This window comes from Ursus arctos, unplaced genomic scaffold (genome assembly GCF_023065955.2).
Source record: "Ursus arctos isolate Adak ecotype North America unplaced genomic scaffold, UrsArc2.0 scaffold_2, whole genome shotgun sequence".
In the NCBI taxonomy this organism is placed as follows: Eukaryota; Metazoa; Chordata; class Mammalia; order Carnivora; family Ursidae; genus Ursus; species Ursus arctos.
Genome location: NW_026622874.1, coordinates 88,919,036 through 88,932,682, shown reverse-complemented (window position 1 = coordinate 88,932,682; position 13,647 = coordinate 88,919,036). Strand labels below are relative to the sequence as shown.

General features: G+C 44.9%; 1 protein-coding gene across 1 annotated transcript in view; it reads right to left on the bottom strand.

The window, feature by feature from the left end:
- Positions 1-13,406, bottom strand: part of NIPSNAP2 (nipsnap homolog 2) — a 35,549-nt gene extending 22,143 nt beyond the window's left edge. Inside the window, exon 1 of the mRNA XM_026515897.4 lies at positions 13,219-13,406. Within this exon, the coding sequence (XP_026371682.1) occupies positions 13,219-13,310 (92 nt within the window). The 5' untranslated portion in view covers positions 13,311-13,406. The remainder of the gene's footprint in view (positions 1-13,218) is intronic.
- Between the last annotated feature and the right edge of the window lie 241 nt (positions 13,407-13,647).

Genomic DNA, 13,647 nt, shown 5'->3' with positions numbered 1-13,647 from the left:
TCCATACGCTTGCTAGTGGGATTCCACATCTCCCTGGGGGGCAGCGTGGCATTATCTGCACCAAAATTAAATCTGTGTGGGCCTTTCAGTCCAATAATTGTACTAGTAGTCATGTCTTACAGGCAGCATTATTTAGACGACTGCACAAACTTGAATGCACAAGAAATTTTACTAGCGGCATGTTTCCAGTTTTTTCCTGGTATGGGCAATTTAGATATCCACTAACAGGGACTGGTCAAATAAGTTTGGCATATCCAAAATCAGAATAGAATGCAATCATTAAAAAGGATGAAGCAGATCTACACGCAATGATATGTTGATATTTCTGAAAATAAATTATGTGGAAAAAGCAGGTACGGAACCGTACCATAAATACACAAAGTGAACTGTAATAGTAGTGATATCTGGGCAACGTGACCGGGCGTGGGGTGGGAGTAGAGTTTTTCCTTTTCATTGTATAGCCTTCTGGACTATACATATACTCTTACATATATTATTTTTGTACTTAAAATCTCAAAGTGCATGTTTAGAGACTCTTTTATGGGAAATGTATAGAGGTGTATATAACCTGAAAACAAGATTTTAAAATTAGAGCCTGGGTGATAAAATACCTCGGAATAAATTAACCAAGGAGGTGAAAGATCTGCACTCTGAAAATTATAAAACTTCGATGAAACAAACTGAGTGACACAAATAAATAAATAAATGGAAAGACAGTCCATGCTCATGGATTGGGAGAATTAATACTATTAAGATGTCCATCCTACCCAAAGCAATCTACAGACTCAATGCAATCCCTACCAAAATACAAATAATCCTAAAATGTGTATGGAACCACAAAAGACCTTGAAGAGCCAAACCAATCTTGAGAAGGAAGAACAAATAATTAATTGGTATCTGCTCCTGGATTTCAAACTATACTACAAAGCTACAGTAACCAAAAGACTATGCTACCGGCATAAAAACACACAGGTCAATGGAATAGAGAGCCCAGAAATAAACCTATGGTTGTATGATCGATGAATCTGTGACAAAGGAGGCAGGGATACACAAAGGGGGAAAGGACAGTCTCTTCAACATACAGCGCTAAGGAACCTGGACAGCTACATGGAAAAGAACGTCACTGGACTGCTTTCTTACGCCATATACAGAAACAAACTCAAAATGGATTAAATACCTTAAGGTAAGACCTGAAACCATAAACCCCTAAAAGAAAACATCGACAGTAAACTCTTAGACATGAGTCGTGTTGTTTTTTTTTTTTTTATAGATTCTTTTTATCTGTTTGAGAGAGAACGAGAGCACGAGCAGGGCAAGGGGCAGAGGGAGAAGCAGATTCCCTGCCGACATAGGGCTCGATCCCAGGACTCTGGGATCATGACCGGAGCTGAAGGCAGACGCTTCACCAACTGAGCCACCCAGGTGCCCTGACATCAGTCTTAACAATAAATTTTTTTTGTATCTGTCTCTTTGGCAAGGGAAACAAAAGCAAAAATAAGCAAGTGGGACATCAAACTAAAAAGCTTTTTCACGGCAAAGGAAACCATCAACAAAATGAAAAGGCAACCTACTGAATGGGAGAAGATATTCATAAATAATTTATGTAATAAGGGGTTAATATGCAAAATATATAAAGAACTTATACAACTCAACACCAAAAACCAATCTGATTAAAAAATGGGCGGGGGGGGGGGCGCCTGGGTGGCGCAGTCGTTAAGCGTCTGCCTTCGGCTCAGGGCGTGATCCCGGTGTTATGGGATCGAGCCCCACATCAGGCTCCTCCGCTAGGAGCCTGCTTCTTCCTCTCCCACTCCCCCTGCTTGTGTTCCCTCTCTCGCTGGCTGTCTCTCTCTCTGTCAAGTAAATAAATAAAAAATCTTTTAAAAAAAAAAAAAAAAGGGCAGAGGACCTCAATATACATTTTTCCAAAAAAGACATAGAGATGGCCTAGATCACAAATTCTCAGGGAAATGTTTATCTAAACCACAGTGAGATCTCACCTCACGCCTGTCAGAATGGCTGGTATCTAAAAGGGCAGTAAAAAACAAGTTTGGCGAGGATGTGAAGAAAAGGGAATCCCCGTGCACTGTGGTCGGGAGTGCAAATTAGTGCAACTACTACAGAAGAATGTGGAGGTTCCTCCAAAAATCAGAAATAGAAACACCATACAATCCAGCAACCCCACTTCTGAGTATTTACCCAAAGAAAATGAAAACATTAATTAGAAAAGATATATGCACCCCTATGTTCACTGCGGCATTATTTAGAACACCCAAGACATGGAAGCAACCTAAGACCTAAGCCCACTGCTGGATGAATGGATAAAGAGAGGCGGTGTGTGTATATCTATACCATATACATATACAATATTACATATTGTAAGACACACACACGTGCGTGAAAATTATTCAGCCATAAAAAAGAATAAATTTTTTAAAAAAGATTTACTTATTTATGTCAGAGAGAGAGAGAGAGAGACCAAGCACACAAGCAAGGGGAGCAGCAGGCAGAGGGAGAAGCAGGCTCCCTGCTGAGCAAGAAGCCTGATACGGAACTGGATCCCAGGACCCCTGAGCCGAAGGCAGACACTTCACTGACTGAGCCACCCAGGCGCCCTCCATAAAAAAAAGAATAAAATCTCACCACTTGTGACAACATTGATGGATCACAAGGGTATTAGGCTAAGTGAAATGTCAGACTAAGAAAGACAAATACCATACAATTTCACTTAATCTAAAAAACAAAACCAATGAACAAAGAGCACAGAGACATAGATACAGAGCACAGACTGGTGGCTGTAGGTGCAGGGGGAACGGTGAACTAGGTGAAGGGATCAAGAGGTTCAAACCTCCATTTATAAAATAAAATAAGGGGGTGTAAAGTACAGCCTAGGGAATACAGTCACTAATACTGTAATAATTTTGTGTGGTGACAGATGGTAAGTAGACTTAGGGTGATCATTTCATACTGTATATAATGTTGAATCACTAAGTAATACGTGAAACATATAATATTGTAGGTCAGCTACACTTCAATTAAAAAAAATCAGAACATGGATGAGACTCATCTTCTTCCTAATCTCACATCACCACATTCAAATGACAAGCTGTATCCTTTTCTCTTCTTCATTTTAATTCAGATTTACATACAGTGAAATTTACTCTTTTTTGGCATACGCTTCTACAAGTTTTGGCAAAATGCAGTTTTGTAACCACCACCATAAGAAGATACGGACCAGTCCCTAAAATTCCCCTTTTTGGGTGTTAAAAATTGAAGTATAGTTGGGGCGCCTGGGTGGCACAGCGGTTAAGCGTCTGCCTTCGGCTCAGGGCGTGATCCCGGCGTTGTCCTGTCGTTGTGGGATCGAACCCCACATCAGGCTCCTCCACTGTGAGCCTGCTTCTTCCTCTCCCACGCCCCCTGCTTGTGTTCCCTCTCTCGCTGGCTGTCTCTATCTCTGTCGAATACATAAATAAAATCTTTAAAAAAAAATTGAAGTATAGTTGATACACATTGTTACATTACGTTCACGTGTACAACATAGTGATTCAACAAGTCTGTACGCTGTGCTCACCGTAACTGTCGCTACCACCTGTCACCATACAATGGTATCAGAACACCACTGACTCTATTCCCCACGCTGTACCTTCCATACCAGTGATTTATTCATTTCACAACTGGAAGCCTGTATCTCCCACTCCTTTTGTCATCAACCCTTCTCCCCAGTTCTGACTGCTAACAACCACTGATCTGTTCTATGTCCTATAGTTCTGCTTTTTCCAGAACGTCTTGTTTATGGAATGATACAGAATGTAGCCTTTTGAGTCTGTGCCCATTCTTTTTGCACAGTCCCTTTTATAAGGGATGACCGTCATCTCTGGTCAGGGCTATTACAGCATATTTGTAATTCTGATCTTTAACTTGATCTACACCAAAATGATCTTTTTTGCCCTTGGCTGGATCGTGCTAGGAGCACTAATACACTGGGATTCCGAACAGCAGGCAAATGCTCAGGAGCTTACCCAGTGCCGCAAAGCAAGGTCGGGATGCTGACAGGCTGGTGTGAGCCTTTCCTGGGGCTTTCTATGCAAACACTGCGTGATTTTCTACAGATTATTTCCAATTGGTTTATCAGGTCTGTTTAAGGCCACAGACACCACAAAGCATCGCAGGAGGAAAAGAGTATTAAAGGGCTTAAAGAAGAGGACTGGGAATTTAACAAGAGGCAAGAAAAACTCTCAGGATATGCAAATTCCCCATTGCTTTATCAGATGAACCAGTGCAGTCTACATTACAATAGTACAAATTCCTCCTCTTTTTCAACTATGGTGCTTTAGAAATACTACTACTCTAAATTTCAAATGTTCTATTAGTATGCTTTTTCTTTGTTTGCTTAAAAAAATTAACAAAAACATTCCAGAGCAATTTTCTCCCCATAAGATGTTCTTTAAAAAAAAAAAATGTTCTTTTAATTTAAAAACCAACTCATAGGATATTAGCTAAAAACCAGATAAAAACAAATAGCTAAAAACCATATAAAAAGACTTCTGAATGATGTAAGCTTACAAATATGCAAACATAAAATATGCAAATATTAACAGTAAGATGTTTTCCATAATGATTAAGTAATATAAAAGTACTTTTTCAATCCTTCGAAGATTAAAAAGCAGCAAACTCATAGTAAAAAGGTAAAATAATCAGTTAATACTAGCATTGTTCATGTCATTTTTCTTGTAAGTGCATAGGACAAAAATAGTTCTAAATGGCATTTGTAAAAACACGTTGGAAATTCTTGCACATTGCTTTTACTAGATATTAAAATTTCTTAGAATTAGCCAAGTGTTTATGGTGGTATCCCTCAGGGAGGGATGGAGAGAAGGCAGAAGAGATACAGCTTTACCCATCTAATGTGTGTACTGACTTTTTTACTTTTGTGTGTTTGCATATATATATATATATATATATATATATATATATATATATAAATTTGAGCAAAACTGACACACAGTGTTACATTAGTTTCAGCTATACAACTTAGTAATTTTTTAAAAAAGATTTTACTTACTTGTCAGAGAGAGAGAGAGCGCGCGCACAAGCAGGGGGAGTGGCAGGCAGAGGGAGAAGAAGTAGGCTCCCTGCTGAGCAAGGAGCCCATTGCAGGACTCGATCCCAAGACCCGGGGATCATGACCTGAGCCGTAAGGCTGACGCTTCACCAACTGAGCCACCCAGGTGTCCCTACAACTTAGTGATTTGACAAGCTTTATACGTTATGCTATTTCACCAGCAAGTGTAGCTACCATATGTCTGGAACGTCGCTCCTACAGTATCATTGGTTGTATTTCTTATGCTGTGCCCTTACTTTTGTATATTTTTAAGTACGTAGTCAGCCACATAGCACTTAGGACAGCGCCGGATATATTGTGAAAGTCTAAAAAAATTAAGTTTTTAAAACTACTTTTTCAATAAAAACAAACTTTTAAAATTAAAAGCAATAAATTACACATAAAATCGTTAGCCTTTTAGCAAAACCCCAAACCATACGGTGTTTGTTTTCGATGTATTCTGATTATATAAATAAGTTAATTTTGAAGGCGCAAGTCTCCAAATGACCACAGTAAAATTTATGTCAATAAAAACAGTTTGTCAATTGGTTAAGTGTTTTAAACATACCACATTTTGGGATATTTGCTTAAAAATATCATGAAGCCCAATGGCAGGCAGACAAAATTAGTGATATACAAAGTAGGAAGTTTTACGATTTTTTAATAAGACTATATAATTCCTGTTTTTTTATTTATTTCAGATTTTAAGTTCACCAGACAGAAACTGTGTTTAAAAATTGGGGGGGGTGGTTAAATAAATTGTAAGAGCTTAGGAATAACTACTATGAACGATTAAGAAAGGGGTACAATGAAAGTTTCTAAAAATATCAGCATTAGGGAATTTCATTTAAAATAACAAATATTCACCAAAGCAACCACTACTAACAGTTTTTAATTCCAGAAATGCATAGACATGCATCATCATGTGTACATACATTTAATTTCTATGACATTTGATACTTTATAAACTGCGAACATTTATTAGCACCTTGTTTCCAGTTTTTTCCTGGTTTAGGCAATTTAGATATCCATTAACAGGGACTGGTCAAATAAATTTAGAATATCCAAAATCAGAATAGAATGCAATCATTAAAAAGAATGAAACAGATCTACATGCACTGATATGTTGATATTTCTGAAAAAAAAAATTATGTGGAAAAAGCAGGTACAGAAATGTACCACAGTAGTGATATCTGGGGAATGTGACTGGGCGTGGGGTGGGAGTAAGATTTTTCCTTTTCATTGTACAGCCTTCCGGACTATTTGACAATTTTCCACATACATATATTATTATTATTATACTTAAAATTAGCTATAAAAGTGCACATTTAGAGAGTCTTTTATAGGAAAGGCATATAGGTACATTGGCGAACTAAATTCGGAAGGGGAAAGATCCCAAAGTAATTTTTTCCCCTCTTCTTTAGAATTTAAGGGGATTACAAATTAATGAATACATATACTTCCTGTTAGGCACTGAATTAGGTAGCTTGCCTACGTCACCTCATTCAATTCCCAGCACAGCCCAGCAAGCTAGGCATTACCACATTTTAAAGCTTGGTTCAGAGAGGTTAAATGACATGAGAGCTAAGACGTGGCAAAATGAAAACAGGAACCCGGATCTGACTATAAAGTTCAAAACATTCTCACGAATAAGGGATGCCCCCCAAACATCAATCTCCCCAGTTGAGCATTTTCCCAGGTTTTAATAACACCAACGGGATTTACTTTAAGATGGGTAAAATGACATAAAGTATATGGAAACACTCTGTAATCTACAGATGAGCCCAAGAAACAGTCAACATCATGGGACACACACAAGAACCCGAGCGGCGTTTGCTTGTCGACTTGGGTAGCAAATGTCTTGACGAATGAAACACAGTCCAGCCCGGCATGACCCCCGGTTGAGTCAAACTCGGAAATCTTCTCAGCATCAGGTGACCAAAGCTGACGAATGTGCCCTGTCCAAGCTGAACCCCGGAAGACAGCAGAAGCAGCTAGGCCAACAGCTGTCAGGGTGTAAGACCCAGGCTGGGGTTCTTTTTTGAGAATGACAAACAGCACCATCCGTAGTCTTTATAACATCATACATATGTTGGGTGGCACTTTACAGAGGGTGGGGTACGGGGCAGTACATTCTACAAAACATTAGACTTCATTTTTATTGTGATTTCCCAAAGATTTTAAGTAATCTCTATGCCCAGCGTGGGGGCTGGAGAGATCAGGAGTTGCCCGCTCTACCAGCCGAGCCAGCCAGGCGCCCCACAGATTATTGGACTTTAAATAGAAGAAGCACTATGTGCCATGGAGCGCCTGGGTTAAGTGTCCGACTCCTGGTTTTGGCTCAGGTCAAGATCTCAGGTGAGACTGAGCCCCGCGTCGGGCTCCACTCAGGGCAGAGTCTGCTTGAAACTCTCTCTCCCTCTCCCCCCTGCATGCTTTCTCTCAAAAATAAAAAAACAAATCTTAAAAAAAAATAAGCATTATGTGCCAGGCTCTGTGGATATAAAGGCGAACCAGATGCTTCGCTCAGATACTATAGATTTACACACACACACACACACACACACACACACACACTCGTGCACGCACTGTGGGAGCTCAAGGGAATGAACCATTGGCTTGGCCTGTGAGGAGAGGAACTCCAGCAGAGACATTCTGGCTCTGTCTTGGAAGGTGACGCAGACTTGTGGACAAGGCAGGTGTAATTCCAGTGAAAAGGAACAACATGTCCAGGGGCCTGGAATTGTGAAACTGTATGGCATATTTCTGGAACAGCAGAGAGTTCAGCAAGGCAGGAGAACAGCGTGTGGGAGGATGGTGAGAGAATGGGAAGGCAAGGGGGCAGAGTGGTTAGAGCCTTGCGCACCACATGCCCGTCAGCCAGATTTTATCCCGCACATGGGGCAGTGCTAGCGAGCTTGTGAAAAGCAGCCTGGCAGTGGTGTGGCGGGTGGACTGCAACAACAGAGGCAGGGAGCATGGTTCCTGGGCTTCCTGCTGGTGGCCATGCCCAGCAGTGCCAGCCACACAGGAGGAATTCGCTACTCACTGGAAGGACCGAAGGACAGTCCTGGGTTCCACTTAGGGCAGTAGGAATGAAAGGGAAGGAATACATACCTTCAAGACATATTCCTGAGGTGAAGAGCAGGAAGACAGGGTCCTGACGAGGTGTCTAGACAGACAGTGTTGCGGGTTAGCGGGAGCCAACCGCAGATGGGAAGTACGGGCAACACTGAGGCCACAGGATAAGGCAGCAGTGGTGAAATGGACTTCATTCGAGCACCGAGTACCTACGGACCGCGCGCTGCAGGTGCCAAGCCCTGGGCCAGGCTGAGGTTGTAAAGACGGACACCCCCGGCCCTGACCCCACGGAGCGGCCTGTGGGTGGGAGCAGATGGACGGCCGCGATCACAGCCCAACGTGAGATAAGCTTCTCATGGACACATAAGGTAGTGGTTGGGACACGGGTCGGGGCGGAGGAAAAGGAGTCTAAGTTGGCCTGGGGGGAGACATGAACCAAGTCTCTGAAGAAGCACTTGAACTGAAGACTTGAAAGATGAGGAGCACCTGTCCGGGGGAACACCTGCCATTTTGGGAGAACTACACCTGCCAAGGCCAGGAGTATGTGGGTATAGCAGGAGATGAGGGGGAGACAGGAGGCTGAAGGGCCTGATCCAAAGAGTCTTGCATGAAAGCAGTCACTGTGTGCTCCCCTCCTCACCGCCAAACCCTCTGCACCCCAATAAACCTGTCTTCCACACTGCTGCTACAGAGAGCTATCGCCTAACTTTTCATTTTTACAAATGACACAGAAGGGTGCCTGAGTGGCTCAGTCAGTTAAGTGTCTGCCTTCAGCTCAGGTCATGATCCCAGGGTCCCAGGATCGAGCACCGTGTCAGGCTCCCTGCTCAGCAGGGAGTCCGCTTCTCCCTCTGCCCTCCCCAAATCTTGTATGTGCTCATGTTCTCTCTCCCTCTCAAATAAATCTTTAAATAAAATAAAAACTGCACAGAGATGAAGGAACAGTATAATGAAGACCTCTATACCCTGCCTGTAGGTGAAAAAAAAAAATGAACATTTTATCATTTTAAATCTTTCTATACGTATTTGCTTTATTTTACCAAACCATTTGAAAGCAGAGTATAGACATTATGATGCTTTATCCCTAAATACTCCAGCATGCACCTTCTAAGAACAAAGAGAAAACCATGATATGATTTTTACATCTGAGGAAAAGAATTCTATCTAATATCCATTTCATATATTAAACTGTCCCCAGGGGCGCCTGGGTGGCTTGGTTAAGCAGATGCCTTTGGCTCAGGTCATGATCCCGGGGCCCTGGGTTGGAGCCCCCTATCAGGCTCCCTGCTCGGCGGGAAGCCTCCCTTCCACTCCCCCTGCTTGTGAGCGCTCTGCTCTCTCTCTCTCCATCAAATACATAAAATCTTAAAAAATAAAAAACCAAAAACCGTCCCCAATATGTCTTTCATAGTTTTTCTTGGCAAGGGTAGGGTGGGGTGGGAATGGGAAAGAAAAGGGATTAGCATCCAGTCCACGTTCGTGTCATAGATCTCTAATAGGAGAAAGCTCTGCTCGGAATTCTTTAGCTGTCCCCTTCTCCTACAGGTTCAAGTCCTTACTCTTCACAGGACGCCAGACAAGTGTTGCCAAGAGCTGAGGTGGGGAATGATGAGACAGAAGGTAGAGTCAAGACCTGCTGGAGGTAGAAGTGAAAGATCTGGCAACTGGCTAGCTGGGAGAGAGCAGGAGGGGGTGGGCATGGGGCCACGAAATGGAAGATGGACCATTACTGGAGAGAGAACCCCGGAGGAACAAGAAGGTTCTGTAGGAGGAAGACGAGTTAAATCCTGGGTACGTAAGCATCTCAAGCACCAGGAGGACACTAGCGCAATGTCCACTAAGCAACTGGAACTCCAGGCCTGGCACTGAGCACAGCTAAGAGGTGCTGGCAGTTAAGTCTCCTGGCAAGGCTTCCTCCTTCCCCTCTGAAATCCCTCTCACAAGGTCACTCAGAGTCCTGTTGGCAAACCCAGTTTTCTGTCCTCTTAACTTTTTAGCAGCATCTGGCACAGTCGACCACGACCTCCTTGAAACACCTCCCCTTGGGCACTGCCACAAACAGTGCTCACTGGCTGCTCTCTCCCAGTCTCCCTGGCTGCCTCTCCTTCCTACATCGAGCCTGTGAATTTTTTTTTTTTAATTTAAATTCAAGTTAGTTAACATATAGTGTAGTACTGGTTTCTTGATGAATTCATTGACTCACCACTTACATATAACACCCAGTGCTCATCCCAACAAGTGCCCTCCTAATGTCCATCACCCATCTAGCCCACCCCCCCAGCCCTGTTTGTTCTCCATATTTGATTCTCTTACAGTTTTCCTGTTTTTATCTCATTTTATTTTTCCTTCCCTTCCCCTGTGTTCATCTGTTTTGTGTCTAATTCCATATACGAGGAAATCATATGGTATTTGTCTTTCTCTGACTTATTCTGCTTAGCATAATACCCTCTAGTTCTATCCACGTTGTTGCAAACGGCAAGATTTTATTCTTTTTAATGCCCGAGTAATATTCCACTGTGTGTGTGTACACACACACACACACACACACACCTTCTTTATCCATTCATCAGTTGATGGACATTTGGGCTCTTTCCATAATTTGGCTAGCCTGTGAATGCTGACACACCTCAGGGCCTGTTTCTTAGCCCCTTCTCTAGTCACACTCTTCAAGCAATCGCATCCATTCCTATGGTTTTAAAAAATGTTTTATTAAGAATAATTTCAATTAAATGCAACACAGTATAATGAAACCCACGGATCTATCAACATTGAGCATTCCTATATACCCACAACTCCCAAATGTAACCTGTGGTCCAGGCATCTCCTTTGAGGAGTCACATAGATCAAACAGGCCAAATGCCTTTCCATTTGAATAGCTCACATGCACCTCAAACTTTACCAGGTTCAAAAGTGCTCTGGAATCCCCCCTCCCCACCCTGTACCTGTTCTTCCTTCTCTGAATTAGGAGCAAGCTCCCAGATGGCAACGACTTTATTCACTGATATTTCCCAACAGCGCCTGGCACATGGTGGGCACTCATATGCCTGAGGAACAGGGACTTTCAGTAAATGGCACCAGCAGCTGCTCAGTTGGCCATCACCCTTGGTTTCGTCTCTTTTCCAAAATCAGACTAATATGTTAAAAACATAGATCAGATCATGTCACCCTGGAATGTATACCTTTAAATGCCTTCCGTGGCTCTCAGTATAAAATCCAACCTCTCTAAACTGGCTTGCAAGGCCTGGAATTATGGGGCTCCTGCTCCTTGCCCCCTGTCTTCTGGCCTGTCTTCCCTTCACTCCCATGTTCCATCTTCCTAGGCTTTCTGAAGTGTCCCGGTATGCCTTACTCCTTCCCGGTCAGGACTTTCCCGCACACTGACCCTAGGTCGTAAAGGCACCTTCTTGGAGACGCCTTCCGTGATCTCACGGGGTAGGTTCCCTGCTCTTCTCTCATACCACCTACCTCCATCTTTAAGTCTATATGGATTTTTACCTCTGCCATGGCTTCCTGGGGACAGTGACCATGGCTATGAAGCGGAGTTCCACAAGGCTTCAAAGACATCGTATACATTCAATTTATGCAGACTTAGTGAATTAATTGGGTCGAGACTGAGTCCCAAAGAACTCCTACAGTTAAGGCAGTCAAAAGATACAGGGGGCCTGAGAAAGTAATCCAAGAGCCAACAGGTTGGGCTTCCGTTTCAAGAGCATTTGGCCCCAGAAGGAAGTGGGGTGCTGGGCAGACCCAGGTCCAAATCTCCAGTTTACTAGCTTTGTGACCTTGGGCACTCTGACTGAGTATGTTGGGTGAACACCTTCAGCCTCAGCTGTCTTTTTTGGAAAGAAGAAAATTTGAATTTCACAGTTTCTTATCACCTGTGTGAACAAAAAACAAAAACAAAAACAAAAACAAGACACAGTAGACGCTCTATAACAGAATAAATATAAAAGGAGGCTGATTTGTTCATCAACTTGGAAACACAAACATCAAATCTGGAAATACAAGTTGGGCACCAGTCGTAGGAAAGCCGGATAAACTTGAGTTCAAATGCCTTTTCTAGCCGAAGGTCTCACCTGAGGTCCCATCTCACGGGTAAAATGCAGATCCTGTTACTTGAGATTGCTTCTAGGATTAGATTAAATAAACTCTCTGGCGCATAGTAAGAGTTTAACAAACAGGCAGTCCCTTTACTCTTTCGTTAAGTGACAACTGAATTTTCTAGAGGCTCATTATTTAGCCAAAAACAGATAACGTTTAAATTACTAATGTGCAGAAAACATGAAAGCAAATCTACGTGTAAGTCAATATGAGCTTGGTTTTTGAACATGGAAAACGGGGCACGGATATGTCAAAGGGATAAAGTCGGAAAACCAAATATTTAATACAATGCGTTCCGAAGAAAGTTTAAACTTGAACCCAACGCCTACTTAGTGCTGGTAACTTCTAAATACTTTCTGATCCGTTGCCTACTTTTCCATGCAAGTCAGACTGTTCGTAGCGACTTCCCCACTACTCCCCAGCGCTTCACGAGGGCTCACCGCGGACGATGAGTGATTTTATTTCTTGTTCACCACCTAAGACATTAAGTAGTCTGTCTACGGCCATTTGCAGGGGCAGACACCGTGGCTTAGCGCGGACGCACAGCCTTGTCCGGGCGCCCGCGAGAAGCCGGAGGCCGAGTCCAGGGCCTGGGGCCTGAGCCGCGCGCGCGCCCTCGGCCACCGCTCGGGTCGCGCTGGGTCAAGGTCCCGCAGGCCGGGCCCGCACGGCGCGCGGACGTGGCCCTGGCACCGAGCGCCGTCCCCGCCGTGACCTTGAGCCCGGCAAGCCGGGAAAGCGCTCCGACTCCGCCGAGGCTCCCGCCCACCCCGGCCGACCGCGGCCTCGGCCCCCGCCACCCCGCAGCCCCGGCGGCCCTGCCCGAGGGAGCGCTGCCGGGCCGGGGCGGAGACCCGCGCCGGGGGACCCCGCGCCCTCCGCCCCGCGGCGGCCACTCCCCGGCCGCTCCCGGAAAGGGCGGCGCTGCTCACCGGAGCGCGGGCTGGAGGCTGCAGGGGGCGGCCCGCCGCAGGAGACCGCCAGCCGAGGCCGCTCCGCGGGCGTGTAGTACTCGCGCCGCCATCTTGCTCTGGCGCCTGGGCTCCCACCACCCGGGCCGCCGCTGACGCCGCCGCCGCCGCCGCCGCCGCGACCCCTCCCCCGGCCGGGCCCGCCGAGGCTGGGGCGGGGCGGGGCGGGGCGCGCGGCCGCGGCGGCAGCGTCGGGCGCCGCCGCCAGGGGGGGCAAGGCGCACGGTGCCGGCGCGGGGAGGCCCCGCAGCTGGGAGGAAGGAGCGCCAAGCCCGAGAGGGCTGCACTTGGAGACGAAAATCCCCTGCGGAAGGAGCTGGGTGTCCTGAACTGGGTGCGCAAGGGGAACGTGGACAAGGCTTTAATGTGCGTGGACAGATCCACAGGAAA